The following is a 23181-nucleotide window of genomic DNA, read 5'->3' on the forward strand; positions in this document are numbered from 1 at the left end:
AAAAAGGCAAACGCTGTGTGTGACCTATCACAGACACACATTTAATATCCGAAAGGAAAAAAGGTAACTTTGAGTCTATTATTCCAAAGAGAAATTTAGAGAAGAGCACAGACTAGCAAGGGAGAAATCAATGACAAAACTGAAAAGGACACATTCTCATCTGGCTAATCCCTTTGGAATGAAGATGGCCTTAAAAACACTTCTACTTTGATTTTTAAAACGTAAATTGTGCCTAACTGGTGACAATTTGGCGGCACCACGGAACAAAGGGGCTTGTTGCTCAGAAGGATTGCCTCCCTTCAAGCTCCTAGGACACCATCCGTCCCACCAAGCTGGAAGAGGGCACGCACGTGAACTCAGAAATGTCTCCACCAAAAGACTGAATCCAACGAGCTCAGGATGGATATGGGGAGTAAGCAGAAAGCCGCTATTTTCATCTGAGTTTCAGCAAATCAGAATACAAGACTGGAAACAGGTGGCACTTGAAAAGATACTTTTCTTTTTGGCCACTGCATGCGCAAGTTCCAGGGCTGGGGGTTGAACCTGCACCACAGCAGAGACGATGCCCGATCCTTAATCCTGCTGCACCACCAGGGAGCTCCGAAAAGACAGTTCTTTAAAAAGTACATATTATCAGTTTCAAGTCAGTCTGTCAAACAGAGGCAAGGCTGGTGGGGAGGCGCCGAAAACAGTATGCACGTCCAAGGTATTATTCCCAGAAGGGACTCCCTCATCCAGTGGAAACAGCTCCTGCTGTTGACACCGTTCAGCGTGTCACGTCAATGACTCAGCTATCGGCACAACTCAACAGGCCTTTACCCAAGCCCCCCCCCCCCCAGGACTTCTATTTGACTTGTGCTTAATGAATACACGACCGTGAAATTCTCCCTGTGCACAGAAGCTCTCACGGAGAACGCAAGCATCCCCTTTTCCCACGTTCCACCTGCACTTAGCTCAACGCCCTCCGTCCCCACAGGATCATTCATGTCTAATCGCTCGACAGGCACACTGGTTCCTATGAGAATGCTGTATCTATTAGTGAACTGGAGAAAACGTGCAACAATGTGACACCCTCTTCTGCCTGGCAGAATCTTGAACATGGAAACAAACGCCACTGCTGCATCCTGGGAGAGTGATGCAGAAAGCCGGGGATGGGCAGCATTCGCCTTGACCCGACTTGTCTGACGGTGCTAAGCCCAGGACACAGAGCCCTCGAGCAGCACAGCCTAGAGAAAGAGGCACTAGCGATGGAAACCCAACAGAGCTGAAGGGTCAGCAGGCTCAGGCACATTTTAATTTTAACAGAAGAATAAAAGACATCGTGCTCTTCAAAGCCTTTTCTGGAACTCAGGGATTCACAAGCGCCTCACCCTCACTGCTGTTGCCCCTGACAACCAGCCATCAGCGTTCAAAGAGATAACGGCTTACAATGACTCTGTTCTCTATTTACGGCAGAAGGGATGCTGCTGTGGTTGCTTCTGCTGCACAAGAACTGAATGTAAAATACTCCCACGGTTAGCGGCTGCATTTCAGAGGATGGGAGCTGACGTTTCCCTGTGCAGCTGGGAAGACCCAGGGCCAGCTCTCTGCATGGTGTTGAGCTGGACAGAGGGAGGAGAAGATCCAGGGACTGACCCTTGCTTAGCTTTAAGATTCTCAGTCCAGACGTCTCCCACCCAGCCTTGCTGCTCTGGACCATTGGTGTGGGAGAAGCCCCAGGCAGCCATTCTGGTGTTTTTCTTTTCCATTATGGTTTAGTCTAGGATATTGAATAGGGTTCCCTGTGCGCTACAGTAGGACCTTGATGTTTATCCATTTTATATAGAATAGTTTGCATCTGCTGATCCCAAACCCCCAATCCATCCCTCCCCCACACCGCCCCCCAGCGGCAACCACAAGTCTATTCTCTACGTCTGTTTCCATTTCGTAGATAGGTTCATTTATGTTCTGATTTAGGTTCCACATCTAAGTGATATCATATGGTATCTGTCTTTCTCTTTCTGACTTACTTCGTTGAGTAGGATAACCTCTTGGTCCACTCACGTAGCTCCAAACGGCCTTATTTCAAGCTTTTTAATGGCTAAGTAATATTCCATTGCGCATATGTACCACGTTTTTATCCATTCATCTGTTAATGGACATCTAGGCTGTGTCCATGTCTCAGCTATTGGAAATAATGCTGCTATGAACACTGGGAGGTATGCATCTTTTCAGATTATAGTTTTGTCCAGATATATGTCCAGAAGTGGGATTGAAGGATCATATTTTTAGTTTTAATAGGAACCTCCAGATTGTTCTCCAGAGTGGCTGCACCCATTTACCTTCCCACCAACAGTGTAAGAGGGTTCCCATTTCTCCACACCCTCTCCAGCATTTGTTATTCGTAGACTTTCAAATGATGGCCCAGGCAGCATTCATGTCCCCTTGAAGCGATGGCTGCGGGAGCCCTCGCATGCTGGTGACATGACCTCACATCCCTTGGGAGTGTAGGAGTAACTGCCCGTGACCTACAATATCATTGCTCCCTAAGTCCCAAACTGAGGGCTGGACAACCACGGCATATCCAATCTCCAGTAATCATCTTCTCACACAAAGCACACTTTAGTTCAAAGAAAAGCAAAGGCAAGAATGCATGTACTCTGCAAATTCTGCAGGAGACTTCATTTCCTATTACAAATATATAGTTGTCCAAATCTCCAGCTCTTATTAATTCATTTTAATGAATAGAAAACAACAGCACAATTGTAAAATAGAACCGTATTTGTCTTTCCATGTCCCCCGTCCCTGTCCCTCTCAAATCTAACTCGTTTAGAATTCAACAGGTGAGGAGTTCCCGTCGTGGCGCAGTGGTTAACGAATCCGACTAGGAACCATGAGGTTGCGGGTTCGGTCCCTGCCCTTGCTCAGTGGGTTAACGATCCAGCGTTGCCGTGAGCTGTGGTGTAGGTTGCAGACGCGGCTCGGATCCCTCGTTGCTGTGGCTCTGGCGTAGGCCGGTGGCTACAGCTCCGATTGGACCCCTAGCCTGGGAACCTCCATATGCCGCAGAAGCGGCCCAAAGAAATAGCAAAAAGACAAAAAAAAAAAAAAGAATTCAACAGGTGAATCCATTCTTTTCCTCGCTCCGACAGCAGCTCTCTTTGCAGAACTTGCCCTGAAACCTCTTCATCGTGAGGCCACTGTTACTGGCACTTTCGTATATAAATGGCCAGATTGAACCCCCACGCTTTCTTTTAGGGCCGCACCTGTGGCATATGGAGGTTCCGGGGCTGGGGGTCAGATCAGAGCTGCAGCTGCCAGTCTACACCACAGCCACAGCAGCTCGGGATCCAAGCCCTGTCTGCTACCTACACATCTTATACTTCTTGTGTTCAGTTGATTCCTAAGTATCTTATTCCCTTTGAAATGCACGTAAATGGAATCCTTTCTAAATTTCCTTTCTGAATTGTTCATTACTAGTGTATAAAAATAAATATCATTTTTGCATAATGATCTTGTATTCTCCAATGTTGCTGAATTCATTACTTAGTAATAATACATTTTTGTGTGCGTTTGTGGATTCCTTAAGATGGTCTATACACAAAGTCATGCGATCTACGAACAAACATAGTTTTACGTCTTGACCTCAACGTCTTTTTTCCCCTTGCCTAGCTGCCTTGGTTGGAATCGCCAATACAATGATAAGCAGAAAGAGTCTGTGCGTCTTTTATGGATTCTCCTATCAGGTAGGAAAGTTTCTTTCTCTTCTTTGCCTGTCGAGTGCGTTATCATGAAACAATTGTGACTTTTATCAAATGTTTATTCTGTATCTTTTGAGATCATATTTTCCCCCTTTATTCTATTAATATGGGTATAATACATTGCTTTTCATGTGTTAAGTCAAATTTTCTTTGCTGGGATAAATCCCATTTGGTCATAGTGTATAATCCTTTTTATATCTTGGTGTTATTTTGGTTCAGTTTCCTAGTATTTTGTTGTGATATTTGTTCCATGTTCATAAGAGATACTGATCTGTAGTTGTCTTGTGATATCTTTTTTAAATTTATTTTTAATTTTTAAAATTTTTTCCCCCGCTGTACAGCATGGGGACCAAGTTACACATACATGTATGCATAATTTTTCCTCCCATTGTTGTGTTGTGATGTAAGTACCTAGACATAGTTCTCAATGCTACACAGCAGAGTCTCATTGTAAATCCATTCCAAGAGCAATAGATGGCATCCGTTAACCCCAAGCTCCCGATCCCTCCCACTCCCTCCCTCTCCCCCCAGGCAGCCGCAAGTCTATTCTCCAAGTCTATGATTTTCTTTTCGGTGGAAACGTTCATTTGTGCTGTATGTTAGATTCCAGTTATAAGTGATATCATATGGTATTTGTCTTTCTCTTTCTGACTGATTTCACTCAGGATGAGAGTCTCTAGTTCCATCCATGTTGCTGTAAATGGCATTACGTCGTTTTTTTTTACGGCTGAGTAGTATTCCATTGTGTATAAATATACCACATCTTCCTAATCCAATTGTCTGTCAATGGATGTTTGGGTTGTTTCCATGTCTTGGCTATTATGAATAGAGCTGCAATGAACATGCGGGTGCATGTGTCCTTTTTAAGGAAAGTTTTGTCCAGATAGATGCCCATGAGTGGGACTGCTGGGTCACATGGTAGTTCTATGCATAGATTTCTAAGGTATCTCCAAACTGTTCTCCATAGTGGCTGTACCAGCTTACATTCCCACCAGCAGTGCAGGAGGGTTCCCTTTTCTCCGCACCCCCTCCAGTACTTGCTATTTGTGGACGTATTACCGATGGCCATTCTGACTGGTGTGAGGTGGTATCTCCTGGTAGTTTTGATTTGCATTTCTCTAATAATCAGGGATGTTGAGCATTTTTTCATGTGCTTGTTGGCCATCTGTATATCTTCCTTGGAGAACGGTCTATTCAGGTCTTTTGCCCATTTTTCCATTGGGTGATATCTGTATTTAATTTTGGTTTCAGGAGTTCCTGTCGTGGCACAGTGGAAAGAAATCCGACTAGGAACCATGATGTTGTGGGTTCGATCCCTGGCCTTGCTCAGTGGGTTAAGGATCTGGGGTTGCCATGAGCTGTGGTGTAAGTCACAGACGTGGCTTGGATCTGGCATTGCTGTGGCTGTGGTAGAGGTCGGCAGCTATAGCTCTGTTTAGACCCCTAGCCTGGGAACCTCCATATGCTGTGGGTGCAGCACTAAGAAAAAAAATTTTTTTTTTTGGTTTCAGAGTACAGGCTACTCTTTTTCTATTTAAGTTTTGTGGTTATAGTTTAAGCATACCTCGAAATTTGCCTGCACTTTTTTGTGCCTGTCAAAAAATTTTTTTTTGGCTGTGCCCACAGCTTGTGGAAATTCCTGTGCCATAGCAGTGACCTGAGCCACAGCACTGATAACACCAGCTCCTTAAGTGCTGGGCCACCAAGGAACTCCCCCAATTTTTTTTTACCATGCATTTTTTCCATCTTAAAGCCTAATAACCGTTTAGTCTATTTATTGAGAGTTGGAATTTTTTGTTTTGTTTTGTCTTGTTTTGTTTTTTGGTCCACACAAATCGACACCTAGTCTGACAAGGGGAATGGAGAGTTACACACAGTTTCCTTGTTTTGTTTTGTTCCTTTTGGGCCCCTCCACAGCATGTGGAGTTCCTGGGCCAGAGATCAGATCTGAGCCAGAGCTGCAACTACACTGCAGCTGCCAGATCCTTTAGCCCATTGTGCCGGGCTGGGATCGAACCTATATCCTGGTGCTGCAGAGATGCCACCAATCCTGTTGCACCACAGCGGGAACTCCTACACTCTGTTTCTGTGTAGCCATAAGGCCTTCCTATAACAACTCTCATGTATTTATCTTAGAGGCAAAGGCTTTCTTCTTCCCCTAAGCTCACCACTCTCCTGGTACTAAATTCTCACCGCTCCCCTAAAGCCTACTTTGCATATTGCCTTCTCCGTGAGCTTCTCATGAAGAATCTCTCTCTCTCACCACTTCTACACAATTTATTTTGAAACCTTCCATAATCCATGTTTATATACGTTTTGCTATAGGATTTTGCTCACAACTTTTGTTTTTTTTTCCTCTCCTTGAGAGATTTATGATTCTGCTTTATACATCTCTTATTTCATCAGCAGTATCTGATATGTGGTTTCTCTTTAGTTCACATTCAGTATATGCCGTTTTAATAATTTTCTTAATTCATCCTTGATATAATACGCAGGCATCCATGAGATACATAAAATTATTCTCTATTTAACGACACTCTCTTTAAGCTCATCAAGCATAAATACACTTTAATATATGCCAAGAATTTCCACCTAGTCAACAGCTATCTAAACAAATTCAAAACATCTAAAATGGATCTTTTCCACTGAACGCCAATGTACCATATGGCACAATGAGAATTAGAACCTGGGAAAAATAAATTACATAAGAGGTAGTGGCTTTGGAAAAAAAAAAATCGCAAAGTAAAATTATACCCTTTCTCCCTTACAGCAACTTGCTTTTCCGAGACTAAAGGGACGTACCTGGTGTCAGCAGTATCACCGAGGTGACAATCAGGGAGCAGATGACCAGAATGACAAGCAGAGCAATGGCTATGCCTTTCCAGTTTCTTTGTGGAGGATTACTCCCCACCAGCTCCTGGAAAAAAGAGCAGAAAAGGGAGGAACTCCGTGAGTAAAACAAGGAACTAAAATAAGCCACGCACAGACCCCTCACTCAACTCGAGAGCTCAGATGAATTCTCATCCTCGAAGCTCTGATGGGCTCCTTTCTCCCCGCTTCTGCCTCCATTTCCAAAAGCCCCAGGCGCCCTCTCCACCTCATGGCAAAGCCTTATCTCAGGAAAGAATCCGAGATGATAGGATGGTCATAGCTTTCTGTAACTTAAGGCTTCTCCACCCAGTGGACTAGGTTTCAACAGCACAGGGCGATTGCGGTATTGCTTATCAGAGCCAACCTATTTTATGAACCCCCATCTAAGCAAACCCAAGTGTCATGAATGTTTTCCAGCCCTGAGGCCCCTCAGGGCTCTCTTCACTGACATTTGCACTGGTGACTTCTGGGTCAGGTCACCACATTCAAACATTGATGGAGCACATAATATGTACCAATTTTAATCAACGTCTGTCCAGGGCTCACCCTCTTGAGCCTTTTCTTCCACAGCCCCTCCCACAAAGCTTCAGGGCTTCCCAAGTTTCCATTCATGTGATAACCCAGCCCTTCCTAATCTAGGTTCTGGGCCCCTCCAGGGAGCCCTATCTGCTTTAGAGCAGGTGTTGGGCTGGGAGGGGGATCTGCAGACACTGCTGAAAGATGCTCAGGGTTGAAGAAGCCCAGGAAATTCATCGGGCCAAGTGGCTGCGGAGACCAAACTTTCAGTTCCCTTCAAGTCAGGATGATTATAAAATCCACAGTCCAAACTGGGATCCTTTGAGAGACAAAGGGGGTAATATTCATAATCAATAATAAATATAATAGGTACAAACTGCTAATAATTAGTATTAATTATAAAAGAGCAACTGAAACTCTTTCAGGGCAAAAAAAGGCATATGGTCACACTGCCAACGAACTACTGCGTCCTCTGCCTACACACAGATCACAAAACAGTCTCTCCTCGAAGCCCACAAGGGCAACTCATGGGAGCTCCAAACACGCAGTTGAATGGAGACGGCCTCGAAAAGTAGGTGATGCAATCCAGAGCCTCATCTTTACCCAAGGATGACCGTGCATGAGAATGTAAAGCAATTGCTGTACATCAAAATAAAGATAACACGCAACCACGGGTTAGGAAACAATTAATATCTGACTCCAAATATCTAATACTGGTTATCTAGGTTTTCACATTAAGAAAACTTCAAGGACCATTACAACCTAGGCAGGAAGGGTAGACCGTTCTCGAGTTTTTAGACATTTCTCCCAGTATTCTCACTTGCCATCGAGAACTTCATTTGCCTGTTAAATAAGTGGCTTTTCAGCACTGGAAAATAAGACGAAACCTAAGTACAAAATCATGACAAGAAGTTATATTGACTCGATCGCACGTTCCTTTGCAGAGAGTGTTCTGTGCAAGGAAATCACTGGGCCAAGGATAAGAAGTGATCAGATTTCACTGATTCAGCAGCGTTTCATTTCACGCAAGTTTACAAAGGAAACAAGCCATTCTCACCAAATTTGTGACCAGCATAAATCTTGCAGGAGTCCTCCTTACAAGACCAGGACGGGTACACCATCGCTGCAGACTTGGAGTGGACATTTCTCAAAGACTGTTCAGATTAAATCCCAGGGGGAGGCGCAAAACCAGAACTTTATTTATTTATGTATTTATTTCTTTATTTTTAGGGCCGTACCTGCAGCCCCTGCAAGTTCCCAGGCTAGCGGTCGAATCAGAGCTGCAGCTGCTGGCCTGCACACAGCCACAGCAACACCAGATCTGAGCTGGATCTGCTACTATCCTGCCACTCACGGGAACACCGGATCCTTAACCCGCTGAGCAAAGCCAGGGATCAAACCTGCATCCTTATGGACACGAGTGGCATTCTTAACCCACTGGGCCACAACGGGAACACCAAAACCAGAATGTTTTAATACTCGAGACGGAATCTTATTCAAGATCGAGACTGATAAAATCAGTGTTCGTGTCTTCATCAGCTCAAACGATGGATATCTTTTAAATCTTGTTTCCAACAAGAGTAATCTAGAATTCTATATTTTGTTTTAAACACATCTATTAGAAGCATTGGTAGAAGTTCATGGAAAAAACCCCCCAACAATTAAGACTTTTGCTTTGCCTCAATTTCTTGGGCAGCCAGTAGCGTCACTAATTTACTTGCAAAAATGCACTTGAAAGAATGCTGCCGTGCCATTCCCAGTATCTCCCTCTCTGGCCCCAATACACTCACAACGTGGAGTCCAGATCTAGGCTGGGTATCATCAGAGATAAAGATGAAAAGAGTCTGTGCACAGAGATGCCTGGCAGACAGAGACCCTGCAAAATATGTCAAGCGAAGCAAAGTTGAAGGAAGAGTCCAGTTGCAAAAACCAAGTACTTAGAGTCTTTGTCTATTTGAATCACCACATGGCAGACAGAGAAGACTTCTACATGGCTCCAGAAGGCAGAGTTGGAACCCAAAGGCAACTTCACAGAGAAGGAATTATGCGCCAACAAAACTCCAGCACGTCTAAGTATTAGAACTGCTGAGTGACAGAATGGGCTGCTTCGCCAGGAAGGGAGAGGGTGAAGTCCCCTCAAGGGACTCAGGAGGGCCAGCCCAGGGAGGAAGGGAATGAGGCACTGCAGACACTCTTTACACACAGTGTACATGCTATGGACACACAGGGCATGGAAAAGAAAGCCGCCGCCAGGGGACTGCTCCAGGAGGTGGGAAAATGAATGAAGGTCAGGACAGTTCAGAGAGAGGACAAGGACTCTGGTCCCTCCATGCTCCCTGGGCTAAGAAAAGATTTTGCACAGACCTAGCCCGTATTATTGGATGGAAGCATGAACAACCAGATAACCAACCAGGAGCGGATAGCGGAGCCCACTTAAGTCACGTGATTCTGGACCCTTGAAGCAGTTTCTTAAGTACAGATGCATGAAGCTGTCCTTTAGGCAACAGTCTTATGTTTACAAAGAAGGGTGGGAGTTCTTTGGTCGCGGAGTGGTTAGGACGGGGTGTTTGGGGTGCTTCCACTTGGTTTAGGTGAAATTTGATATGCAGGTAAATTTTTTTTTTAACTATACAAACCATATGACTATAATAATAATAGGAAACAAAGAGGAAAAAAAAACCCGATGAACAATCTTGCTACGCCAAGAAAACAAAAGTTTTCTTTTTTGCACCTTCCTCTCCGGTCCTGGTCTATATGCATATTTAATCCTTACACATACAGCCCAGCATAGGTATGCTTTTGAGTTAGAATGTGGATTAACAGCACATGGCTAACTTGGACATCTAATTTGGCATCCCAAATTCAGTCTTCCTCGTCTTAACTTCCAGGAGATGAATTATCAAACACTTGGGTAGAACTGTTACTGCTTCCCATGAAGAGTAAGAGAAGTTAACAAATTATCCCCTGGGTGCACTGTTCAATGGAATTAGGTATTTTTTGTCTAGAATGAGCTGTAATATACTCCCTGTTCTGTTTGGCACCACATGCGTACTTTGTATATCCAATAACATGGAAAAGCACATTTATAAGTATACATTGGTTTAAGGAGGTGAACGAATCTCCCAGGCATCTACACATCTGTCCACCCATCCACCTACCCATCCACCTGATCTGTATCCAGGGCTCATTCAGTCAAGCCCTGTTCTGAGAACCTGTTATTGGCACTGTTATCCACCCAAAAAAGTCCAGCAGCTGTCATTTTTTCCACATTCTTTGTTGTATTCTGATGCAGAGATAGGGGACAAAGAACAAACAGGCAAACACTAAGAAAAGAAAAAAAGCAGGATGAGGGGATCTTGTATTGTTTGCATATAAAAAAGTCAGAAAGATTTCCTAATAAAGAGACATCTGAATAGAAACTGAAAGAAGTGTAGCTGGGAACTGAACGGTGGACAGAACTGTGCCCTGCCCCCCAATTCATATGCTGATGCCCTAAGGCTCAACATGATGGCCTATGAACACAGAGTCTTTGGGAGGTAATGGGGTTACATGAGGTCATGGGGGTGGGGCCCTCGTGATGGGATTAGTGCCCTCACAGAGGAGGCACAGGAAAGCTTGTCTCCCCTTTCTCTCCATCTGTATACATGGAGGAAAGGCCCTGTGAGGACACAGAGAGAAGGGGGCCATTTGTAACCCAAGGGCCGAGCCCTCATCAGACACCGCAGCCAGCACGGTGCCCTGGGACTTCCAGGCTCCAGAACTGTGAGAGACACTTCTCTGTGTTTAAGCCACCTGGTCTGTGGTGCTGGGTCAGAGCAGCTCCAGGCAGAGCAAGATACGGGCGGACCTCTGAGGGCAAACAAACAATCGGAGGGGAGTGCAGGTGTGCAGTCTGTGAGGCGCAGTCTGTGAGAGTGAGGTGAGCACGCTGAGTGAGGAGGGTGGGAGCGGGGGGCCCAGGAGAGCAGGGTCTGGAGGCTGCAGTGCAGGTTCTGGTTTTTCCTCTGAGTGCAAAGTGTGTGTGCACAACAGGGCACAAAGCAGACTCCCATAAAATATCACCAGGGAGCTGCTGCACAGAGAGCAAGGAATAGGGGGGCAAGGGCAGGCACAGGAGGGACCCACTAGGAGGCCAGAGTGATGGAGGCCTGTCCCAGGTGATAGTGGGGCAGGTAGTGAGAAGTGGTTGATTCTGGGCATGTGATAGAAAGTGCCATTAAACAGTGCTATTCAAAGTGCTGCTTTTTTTCTTTTTATGGCCAGACCTGTGGCTTATGGAGGTTCCCAGGCCAGGGGTTGAATCAGATCTGCAGCTGCCAGCCTACACCACAGCCACAGCCACAGCCACACTGGATCCAAGCTGCATCTGTGTCCTACAACAGCTCGCAACAACCCCGGATCCTTAACCCGCTGAATGAGGCCAGGGAGTGAACCCGCATCCTCATTCTTAACCTGCTGAGCCACCCAGGACACAGGTGTCAGGACACAGGTATGTGTCTCTTCTGCACTCAGAGCTTTCTCTGAGAGTCTTGGCTTCTGCGCTCAATAAAAAAGACCTTTACACCTCACAACAAAGCTAGTCTCTTTTCCTTCCCTCTACCTCTGAGCCAAGCCTAAGTCCTCCCTCCTCTGCTCACAGCTTATTGCTCCTGGAGCCAGTTCCTTCTGTGTCTCCTCCTCCTTGCCCCCATTTTGCACATACTATTTCTGTGTCCTGACCTTCCTCTCCAGCTTCATTTCAGCAGGCACATCTCTTCGCATTCTTTAGTTGTCAGCTAAAATATCACCTCTGACATTTTAGGAAGCCCTGCCTGGTTTCAGAGACAGAGTTCATTATCCTTCTCATCTGGATACAATTGCAACACTTTGTAAATGCTTTTCTGTAACATTACTGCACTATTAAGTGACGTGTTTAATGCCCATGTCAGGGCAGACTGCTCCCAATGCCTGATACACAACTTGGGGCACCCGAGCACCCAGGGACCATGTGCTGAATGGATGACTGAATCTACAGATGCCTTTGTAAGGAGGAACTTTGTTCGTTTCTGGCACATCTGTCGGAGAAGCAATGGTTGATTGATGCAGAAAGTAAAGCGTTAATACAAGCCCAATTGCATCCACTATGCCAGAAATAGCAAATGGCCCAAAAAGACGTGATGCAAACTGACATCTCAAGGTGGCCACCCCCCTGTCCCTAGTGACGTAACTGTTGCTCATACTTATTTTTAACCCAGGAAAAAGGAAACTATAAGGAACTGTGGCATATGGATCAACTGGCCAACGGGGACCTGCTGTTCAGCACAGGCAACTCTACCCAATATTCCGTGATAATCTATATGGGCAAAGAGTCTGAAAAAGAGTGGATGTATGTGTACCCCTGAATCACTCGGTTGTACAGCAGAAATCATCACAATGTTGTAACTCAACTATACTTCCGGAAAACTTTAAAACGTGAAAAAAAATACAAAAACCGGGAGTTCCCGTCGTGGCGCAGTGGTTCACGAATCCGACTAGGAACCATGAGGTTGCGGGTTCGGTCCCTGGCCTTGCTCAGTGGGTTAACGATCCGGCGTTGCCGTGAGCTGTGGTGTGGTTTGCAGACGCGGCTGGGATCCTGCGTGGCTGTGGCTCTGGCGTAGGCCGGGGCTACAGCTCCGATTCGACCCCTAGCCTGGGAACCTCCATATGCCGCGGGAGCGGCCCAAAGAAATAGCAAAAAGACAAAAAACAACAAACAAACAAACAAAAAAAAAAAAACAAAAAACAAAACAAAACAAAAATACAAAAACCTTCTGAAAGTACGACTTCAAAATACTGAAGAAAACTTGAAAAAGACTTTGGTGGGTCATAGACACGACTTGGATCCCACGTTGCTGTGGCTGTGGTGTAGCCCGGCAGCTATAGCTCCAGTCGAACCCCTAGTCTGGGAACTTCCATATGCTGTGGGTTTGGCCCTAGGGAAAAAACAAAAAACAAAAAAAACTTTGGTGCTTTTGTTTAAAATACCTTATATCATGGAAAGATCCTTTGTGAGTGGTTATACTAGTGTTTGAGTGTTTCAGTGATATTCATTAAAACTGATGAGTGTTTTTTATGGGCTGGGAAGCATTATTGGTTTTTCTATTTCAAATAATGCATTACGGGTTTTCATTCGTCAAATACCTGCCATCCAACATGCTTTTAGCCACAGATTGGATTTGTTATTGTGTGTGTGTTTGTTTTTCTATAGAAGTCATTTGAGTATGTCTAATTCTATGATGTTAAAAATAAAAAATTCGAGAATAAAAAAAACCTAAATCCTTTACTAGATTGTTTGTTTGTCTGCTTTTGTTGTAGGGCTGCAGGTGCAGCATATGGAGGTTCCCAGGCTAGGGGCTGAATCCGAGCTGCAGTTGTTGGTGTGCACCACAGCCACAGCCACACCAGATCTGAGCCGCGTCTGCGACCTATACCACAGCTCCCAACAACACCAGATCCTTAACCCACCGAGCGAGGCCAGAGATTGAACCCGCATCTTTGGGGATATGAGTCAGATTTGCTTCCGCTGCGCCACAAAGGGAATTCCCTAGATGGTTTGTTTTAAATAGAAAATTCATCTTTTCAGAATGCTATTATCTAAGCAACTTGTGATTAGCGCTTGATATTTGTCATACCAATCTGACAACGTCAATGGCAGAAATACAGACCAAAACAAAATTGACAGACCCCGCCGTGTTCTGCAGACTGATTCACGAACGTGCCCATCTACTGCAGTGAATCTGGTTTTTTACAAAGTCTACGACTCTTGGAGCAGGAGCTCTTGGGCCAACACGTGCCACCCGGTCACATTTCAGCAAGCTCCTTGCATTCAACTGCGTGATGTCAAAGTTAAAAGAAGTGGGGAGCTTCCTTGTCCTTACATTGCATGTCGCCCCAGACGTCTGAATAAACACGATGTGTGTTCTTAAATTCAGAAAGAGAAGAAGGAATGGCTCCATCCACTGCAGAACCCCTCACGCACTCACAGCAGGCCCCTCATCCAGCCCTCCTCTCCTCTCTGTGCCCACACCCAACACGTCCTAGCTCGGCCTGAGCTGCATCTCTCATGGAATTGCCCTGCTACCCTTGCTTATAATGCTGCTGCCTTCCGATGAGGAGCAGGGATTCAGGGGAAAGCTCTGGGGCCACTATTTCAAAAATTAGGGAAACGACAGCGTGGGTCTCACGGGAATAAACGCAAGTGGGTCGGAAAGCCCGTCATAAGTCATAAAACTCAGAGAACCTCTGTAACCGTGGCTTTACAATGGATCGTTCTCACGACCAGACAAGGTCTCAGCAACATGGGCAAAACTCAAGAGCACATTAACCAACCCCCCAGGACTTGATAAAGGCTACAGACATCCAACCTTTTGTTCACTCTCCTTGCATCCTAAGTGCTAACGAAGGGGCATCAGAATCTTAACTTCTGCTGGGCCCCTGAAGGTGGGGGATGCCTGTTGCAGGAAGGTGGTGCAGGTACATCCCACGAGCAGCCACTAACCCCCTTGAGTGTTTCGGGTACGCATCACAGGCGTGTTTGTCCAACGCATGGTACGTACAGCCTCGCGTGGCTGAAAGGACATCAGGCATGTTTTTTCTCTTTCGGTTGAATTTTTTCATCATTAGAACAGAGTTGATTTACAATGTTGTGTCAATTTCTGTGCACAGAAGCATGACCCAGTCACACATACACATAGACTTTCCTCTCTTTTATTCTCTCCCACCATGGCCTGTACCAGGAGACTGGATAGAGTTCCCAGTGCTGTACAGAAGGACCTCATGGCTTATCCACTCTCAATGGAATCGTTTGCATCTCCTAACCCCAAACTCCCTGTCCACCCCACACAGGCGCATTTGTTTAATGCACTCACACGGCCGAAAGGACAGAAGAGCAACAGCCAGCAGAAGTGAGACTGCAAGACGATTTTTGCAGGACACTGAGGCCCCGCCTAGAGAAGCGCCCCCTCCCAGGAGATGAGAGCACAGAGAGCTGCAAGTGCAGGAGTGACGGGGGCAGGAGGAGGGCAGGGCTGCGTGACAGCTGAGGTCCAGGCCTCGCCAGCCATGATGGGGACAGCTGGCAATTTCGCATTTTATTTCCCTTTGCTGAAGGCAGAGGGGTCAACCAGATGGCCCACTCACTAGGGAAGGAGGAAGCACATTCAATTATTTCTCTCAATAACAATCCATCTTTGAGCCAATCAACCTCCTCTTCACCAGGGCAGCTTTCAGAAGAAGATTAAGGCTAGAGGACTGCTCTGGCTCTCCAAACCGAAACAGACCTTCTCTGGGCTATACCCAGATGCAAGTCCAGGGCCCTGAGTGTTCAAAATATTTCTGGAGGACAGAGGGAATCAGAAGCTCGACAGAGACCATACCCTTAGCAGGACGATGTCTCCAGTCCTTGAAATTCTCCCCCCGTGTGGCTGCTGGTTTTGTCTTCTAAGTACGCTGGGTGCTTTGGCTAGTTGTGCGTGTGAGGGACAGATGAGGGCCACAGGATACGAGTTAAAGCTGATCCCTTGTCAGTGACTCTGTAACTGACTACAGGGCTGGGGTGGGCTGGGCACCCATTTCTCAAAGAGAAGAAACCAATGCTGCGTGAGGGGGAGGGGGCTCTGGTGGTGGAGGGTGGGCTCTTCCTCTTAAAAAGCACCTGCTGATTTTCGCCAACCAGAAATTAAATTTGTTGACAAGCCCTTCTTTTGAGGACTCTCAGCTCATGACGCATCATCCTTGTCTGTGTGACAGGGAGGAGCTGATAAGCCCACGCCCAGGCAGCCCCCTTCCCCTGGCCGGGGGGCGGGGGGAGGGTCCCTGTCTTCCTCCGGGTGTTTTTAAAGGGACAGCCTGCTCCTCAGCTTCCCCTGGGCTCTCCATCACCTGTGCTGTGTCCAGACTCATCTGGGATCCACTCCCCTTTTCTCCTATGAATCCGCAGACTTCTGAAGTTGGCTATTTTACATAACAAGACTTTCTTTCACTGGCTCAGGGCTCAGCACTTTGAGATCAAATCCACCACAACTGCTAAGGCAGCGGCCACACCCCCCCACCCCCACCCCGCCCACCCCACAGTTCAGCAAGAGAGTTTGGAGAGGGAGTGCCCGCTGGATCAGTTCTAGAAAAAGAAGAAGAAAAAAACCAAACAGGTAAAATATTGACTATAATTATCTATCTTTTAAAATTTCTTCTCCTTTTTTTTTGGGGGGGGGGCTTTTGTCCTTTTTTAGGGCCACACCCGAGGCACATGGAGGTTCCCAGGCTAGGGGTTGAATCGGAGCTGTAGCCACCGGCCTACGCCAGAGCCACAGCCACACGGGATCCGAGCTGCGTCTGCAACCTACACCACAGCTCACGGCAATGCCGGATCGTTAACCCACTGAGCAAGGGCAGGGATCGAACCCGCAACCTCATGGTTCCTAGTCGGATTCGTTAACCACTGCGCCACGACGGGAACTCCCACTTTTTTTTTTTAACCTCCAAAGTCAATATCAGAGCCAAATTTATTTTAGGCTCTTCAATTTAATCAACTGTGTCTGATCGTGTCTTTATGAAATTAACTCAAAATGTGCGTTATTCTTGGCCATCATTACAAAGTCTACAAATAACAAATGTTGGAGAAGGTGTGGAGAAAAGGGAACCCTCCTTCGCTCTTGGTAGGAATGTAACTTGGTGCAGCCACTACGGAGAACGTTCCTCAGAAGACTAAAAATAGAGTTGCCATGTGATCCGGCAATGCCACTCCTGTGCACACATCTAGACAAAACTATAATTCAAAAAAATACATACACCGCACTATTCACGGCAGCAGCACTGGCAATTGCAGAGACATGACACAACCTAAATGTCCATCAGCAGGCGAATGGATAAAGACGTGGTCCGTATGATGGACGCTACTCAGCCACGAAAGGAGCGAAGGAATGACATCTGCAACAACATCGATGGGCCGAGAGATTATCGTACTAAGCAACGTACGTCGGAAAGACAAATACCATCTGATGCCACTTAGACGTGCAGTCTCAAATATGAAACAAATGATCTCACCTAGGAAACAGAAAGACTCTCCGACAGAACAGACTTGTGGCTGCCAAGGCGGGGGGGGGGGAGGGATGGGTTGGGGGTTTGGGACTAGCAGGTGCAAACTATGACACACGGGATAGATAAACGAGGTCTTGATGTGCAGCCCAGGGAACTGTATTCACCATCCTGTGAGAAACCCTAATGGAAAAGAATATGAAAGAGAACACACACGTCTAACTGAGTCACTCTGCCCACAGCCGAAAACACACCACTGTTCCTCCCCTGCCCGTCACGAAAAATTGCAAAAACTAGATAAAATGTCAGTTATTCTTACCTTCGCAGTTCAGTCTCACTTGAACCTATTTTGATGTCATGTTTTAAAGGTATCAGGTCCCATCAATCACAAAAGCAATGGCACTGTGACCTCATCATGGTTCGAAGAAATCTCCCAATATGTCATGCCCAAGAGAGGTCCCTTTCAGTAAAAATATGGCTACGAAAGGAAGTCGCAGAATTTAAAATTGAGCATTTGAATCTTTCATTGCTGTGTATGATAAAAATGTCTTAAAAGCAGCCTCAGATAATGGCTATCTTTGCCTTGATTCACTGAAACCTGCCAGCAACTGTGAGACAAGTGTCCTACACTGGGCATCCTTTTAGCAAGCTCAGGGTGTCCCTTCTCAAGGTCAAGAATCCCCACAGGCACTCAGTAAACATTAAGTAACCCAAAAACACATCTCAAAGACAAGGATCACCAGCAATTTAATGATAGGAACTACAATAATTTAGCTCATTTTTTCCCCAAAAGGATTTGCAACCCTGGCACTCTTCTGTCAAGGTACACCAATGCCTCGTGACAAATGATCCCAACCACCCTTCCCCCACCCCACCCACCCCTGCCATGGGTGCAGGTGCCACCCTTCCACCCTGGGAGCCCCTCCCCCGACAGCCTCACGTAACTGGACCAGCCTGGGTCAGAAGCCTAGTCCAGGATTTGAGGCGTGGGGTTAAAACATTCCAGTCTATTCCTGCCCCTCTCCTCTCCTGAAAGATGAGCCTGGAAGGAGGCAGGGTGGGGAGCACCTGGTCCCAAAGGGCCTATGGATTCAGAAGGAAATCAAGTAGGTTACAGAATATGATGAATCAGACCAGGATACAAAGAGACAAGAGGCAAAGACAGAGAGAGGAGTCCCTGCTGGTTTTCCATTTCTTGACCTAATTTTTCTCCTGAGGCCTGAATAAATTTTTCCCTTAGATTTAAGAGCGCACCTCTATTTCTTTAAGAAATATCTTATTTCCCATGTCACTTCAACCAGTGTGAGCTGATTTCTGAAACTTAAGAACACAGAACCTGACACATGTAAAGACCTCCAGCCAGCGGCCCACCATCCTGCCACTGCTCTATTTCCAGGAGGCAGGACATGCCTGTCACTGAAGTCACATGCTCCACTGTTTGTGGCACATTATGGCCACATCCACATGAGAAAACGAGGTGAACATTTTAATGACATGCCTCGTTTAGAATTGCAAAATAACAAATTGGCTGGGAGTTCCTGTCACGGCTCCGCAGAAACGACTCAGACTAGTATCCCTGAGGACCCAGGTTGGATGCCTGGCCTCTCGCAGTGGGTTAAGGATCTGGCGTTGCTGTGAATTGGGGTGTAGGTTGCAGATGCAGCTCAGATCCTGCGTTGCTGCGGTTGTGGTGTAGCCCAGCAGCTACAGCTCTGACTTGACCCCTAGCCTGGGAACCTCCGTATGCTGGGGGTACATGTCTCGAGACATATTTCTACGGTATTTTCTTAGCCTCTTTGCTGAAAACTCCATCTTGTCCGGCTTTACTTTAGCCCACCTTCCTGCCTGAAAAACAGTCGCTGTGCTGGTGAATGACTTAAGCTGAAGCACAAAGACCTAAAGGCGTAAGTTATTCAGAGGGTCAGCCGAATGAGGACATAATGCACTGGTCTAGACACGAGGGACCTGTGCAGATTGGCAAGTTCCATTTGCACAGCATGACATGTCCTCTTAAGAATAAAAGAAAGAGGAATCTCATGGCCCCAAGGGGTTTATGAGGGGTCATTAGCAGGATATGCATTAGCAAGGAGAACTGAGGTGCAAACCTAGGCACAGCTGGCTGCAGAAGCACAATGGTGATGCTTTAGAATGCTCTGCAGAGATAGCTGACGCCAGCCTTCCTCAAATGCTAATGACTGTCCAATGCCTAAAGGTCAGAATAAAAGCTTCATCAGCAACCGGCTATGGGACTTTTAAAATAACTTAAAAAAACCCCCTATATCCTGCCCCTACAACCCCCTCCTCACTTGACGGAATCCTCAAGAGCACAATAAAAGCAGTGTGGTTTCTTGAGGCAGCGCTCTTGGTCCCTGAGACCTTGAGTCCCCCAATTCCCACCTTGAATTAAGATAAATGCCTCAGTGTCTTGTTTCATGTTAACTTTTTCCCTTAAGTTTCACAGCACCCGTTCTTCAGCCCCATCCTGCCGAGCAGGTCTCGGCAGGTGCGGCCCTAAAAAGACACACAACAACAACTAATTTGCTAATTGGACGTATACTTTTCTTTGAGAAGACCTGTTTTTCTTTCTTGTTTGTTTTACAGCCACGCCTGCAGCAAATGGAAGTTACCCAGTGAGGGGTTGAATCAGAGCTGCCGCTGAGGCCTACACCATAGCTTTGGGCAATGCTGGACCCTTAACCCACTGAGTGAACTCAAGGGATCAAACCTGCATCCTGGAGTTCCCGTTGCGGCTCAGTGGTAATGGACCCGACTAGGATCCATGAGGACACAGGTTTGATCCCTGGCCTCGCTCAGTGGGTTAAGGATCCAGAGTTGCCATGAGCTGTGGTGTAGGTGGCAGACTTGGCTCAGATGTGGTATTGCTATGGCTATGGCATAGGCCGGCAGCTGGTGGTACTTTCTAGAAGAAGGCAGGCCTTAATTAGTTACTCAATTTATTTATTGACGTCAGAAAAAGCCCAGGACGAAGGACCAGGATTGGTGACTTCCCCCACTGTGCCTGAACATGTGTCAAATATCCGGCCAAGTGGAATCAAATACCCCCCACAATAAAATATCCACATAGCAACTAGTAAAATTATTGAGAGAAAACAAACCACACACACTTGACCAAAGGATCGCCCATTACATGGCCCCAGTCTATTGTCTAAATGTATTTTCTTTCCAGTATTTATTCACCATGAAAAGCACTGACATAAATTTCTTTTATGTACCATGGACCATTTACTTTAAGTAGAAGGTAGCAACAAATTACAAAATCAATGGTGCGTGCATCTCAGGATGGTAAAACAGCTTTCTAGTCACTGTATTTCCATATTTCTGAGGACAACAAATGACTTTAAGACGCCAAGAACACGTTTTAAATACTATTTAGCAACTGACACACGTCCGTCAATATCCTTCCTGTCAGCCTGTAGGATGCACCTCCCATCTCTATCCTATTGGTGCATTTACTTACTCATTGTTATCGGTGGCTCTTACCCTTTTCTAAAGGGGCTAAAAGCATCACAAAGATACTAAGTGGCCAGGGTTTGCCCAAGGCACCTGGGAGGATGGAAGCAGAAAGCGCAGCTCTGCGTGGTCCCCGGTCCCCGAGTCCTGGAGACGGCGGTGGGGCTCGGATGAGTTTGATGCCCAGAGGTGAAGTCGGTGGCACAGGGTCCACCCTGCACAGCCTGCGGGGGAGGGCAGTCACGGGGCCACTCACAGGACAGCGAGATCCCTCTTCTCTCCGCCTCTGCTGCTCCCTCAAGGCCCCTCCACCACCGTGCTCACACATTATCAAGGCCCCCTGAATCCAGGATTTCAATGAAATCCTCTCCCTCGGGCACAGCCAAGGGCACAAAAGCAACAACAGCAAAGAGACGTTTCAGCGTCTAAGAGGTGCTGTTCAAATATGCTGAAAAGACGCTTGATGTTTCCGCTGTGGCACAGTGGGTTCAGGATCAGGTGCAGGTTGCAGCTGCGGCTAGGATTTGATCCCTGGCCTGGAAACTTCCATAGCCCTGAGGGCGGCCAAAGTATAGACAGATGCTGAAAAGATGCAGATTCACTGCTCTGCAGACCCGAAGAGAAAGCCCCCCTCCCTTTAGAAAATGCTAATGAGCTCAATCACACCACAGCACAGCACCAGGGGCAGCTCCAAATGAAAGGCGGAGAACAGAAGAAATATGATGAGGAGGAAAACGGAAGAGACCCTCAGACCCAGGGAGGGTGGGAGGCACCCGGTGACCCCGAAGACGGGAAGAGGGAGCTGGAAGATGCCAGTCTGGACCTTTGGCGGGGGCAGACCTGCAGGTCCTGCTGCACCTGTGTGCAAAAATTGTGCCTCTGCATTGGTAAGAAAATGGAAAACGTAGGTTATGGTAAGTTGTGTTTGTTTGTTTTTATAGCAGCCATTTATACGGCCCATTCTCAAATAGTTCTTCCTGAAAGTATCAAAACAAATTCTGCACTTTAAATGGCAGAAATGTAGATATCTGGAAGTTAAATACATCAGGAACACATGTATATTTTCAACCAAATTTGAAACATGTTCATGTTCCATCCGTCCAGTTGAAGTCATTACTTTATGATCCAATATTTTACAAACGGCAATTAAACTTAAGGCCATCATTACTGCCGTTGGACGTAAAACTGATTTAAAAAAAATATATTCACGGTTTTTAATGTACTCAGAAGACCTAAGGGATAGGTTTAACGGTGACACTACAACGGGAGAGACAGAAATATTTGTTTTACTTTGACTATCCTGGAACAGGTGACGAAAACCTGTGTGGGGTTTTAAGGAACGCAAACCGTGAGTAGTTTGTTGGAAAACTGGATCAAAAAGGAAGCGTCACAGTAATTCGTCCACTTACCCGAAGAAAAGTGGCCCAGACCAGAACTTAATGACAGCCTCTAAAAAGAGCCATCTAAAGATTTTTGGACAAAAGAAATAATAATTACCTAGTCCCTAGGGGAGAAACGAATTGGCAAGCCAAGAAAGATTATTGGAAATAAACTCGTGTATGTCTCAAAAATGCTGCTAGGGACCCCCCGGGCGTGATGTCAAAACGGAGACTCCCGGGCCCCGGGAACTGTCCTGAAATGAAGCCTCTGGGGACTGGCACAGAGACTGCTCACGTTTTGTAACCTGTGCAGGTGACGTTCATAATGATGAAGGGATGAGAACCACCGTCCCCAGGCACGTCTCACCTGTGCCCAGGTAAGTTGGTTTGGCAGATTCCCTCCAAATTGGTTTAAGAAGGGACTGTCCATCTGCTGTCTTGAGACCAGAGCTTAACATTCAGCGGGGAACCTCCAGTCCAGCAGATTCAAGACCAGCACATCTTCCTGGAAATGCTTTATCCTTCTTGTCTTCCCAGGGCAGGGAGTGGGGATCGAACAGCACCTGTGCTGAGGGTTGGTTCTCCCTCTGCCACCTCCCAGCTTCATTCGGCCCCCTGTCTTCACCCCGCTCCGCGTCGTCCTGGGAGGCTGGCCTCTGACCCTACAAGCTACAGCCCTGCACGTCTTTGCAGATTAGCCCACAGATAAAAAAAAAGGATGAAATCATGCCATCAGCGGCAACCTGGATGGACCTAGAGATTATCCTATTAAGGGAAGTCAGTCGGAGAAAGACAAATGCGTGATATCACTTACATGTAGAATCTTAAAAAAAAAAAAAAAGATACAAAGGAATTTATTTACCAAACAGAAAGAAACTCACAGGCACAGAAAACAAACTTGTGGTTACCGAAAGGGAAAGGGTGGGAGAGAGAAACTGGGAGTTTGGGATTAACATAAATACACTATTATACATAACATACATAAACAAGGACCTACTTAATAGCAGAGAGATCTATATTCAGTATTTTGTAATAATCTATAAGGGAAAAGGATCTGAGGATCTGCAAAAGGGTGTATGTCTAAATGAATCACTTTGCCATACACCTGAAATGTGCACAACACTGTAAATCAACTCCACTTCCATTAGAAA

The 23181-nt window shown here is 46.3% G+C and overlaps 1 protein-coding gene across 1 annotated transcript in view; it reads right to left on the minus strand.

Annotated features, from left to right (window-relative positions):
* The window catches only part of LOC125117757 (dipeptidyl aminopeptidase-like protein 6), a 555755-nt gene that overhangs the window by 158930 nt on the left and 373644 nt on the right, over positions 1 to 23181 (minus strand). The window contains exon 2 of the mRNA XM_047763847.1: positions 6543 to 6657. Coding sequence (XP_047619803.1) covers positions 6543 to 6657 — 115 coding nt within the window. The remainder of the gene's footprint in view (positions 1 to 6542; positions 6658 to 23181) is intronic.

This window comes from Phacochoerus africanus, chromosome 16, assembly GCF_016906955.1.
Source record: "Phacochoerus africanus isolate WHEZ1 chromosome 16, ROS_Pafr_v1, whole genome shotgun sequence".
Classification (NCBI taxonomy): domain Eukaryota; kingdom Metazoa; phylum Chordata; class Mammalia; order Artiodactyla; family Suidae; genus Phacochoerus; species Phacochoerus africanus.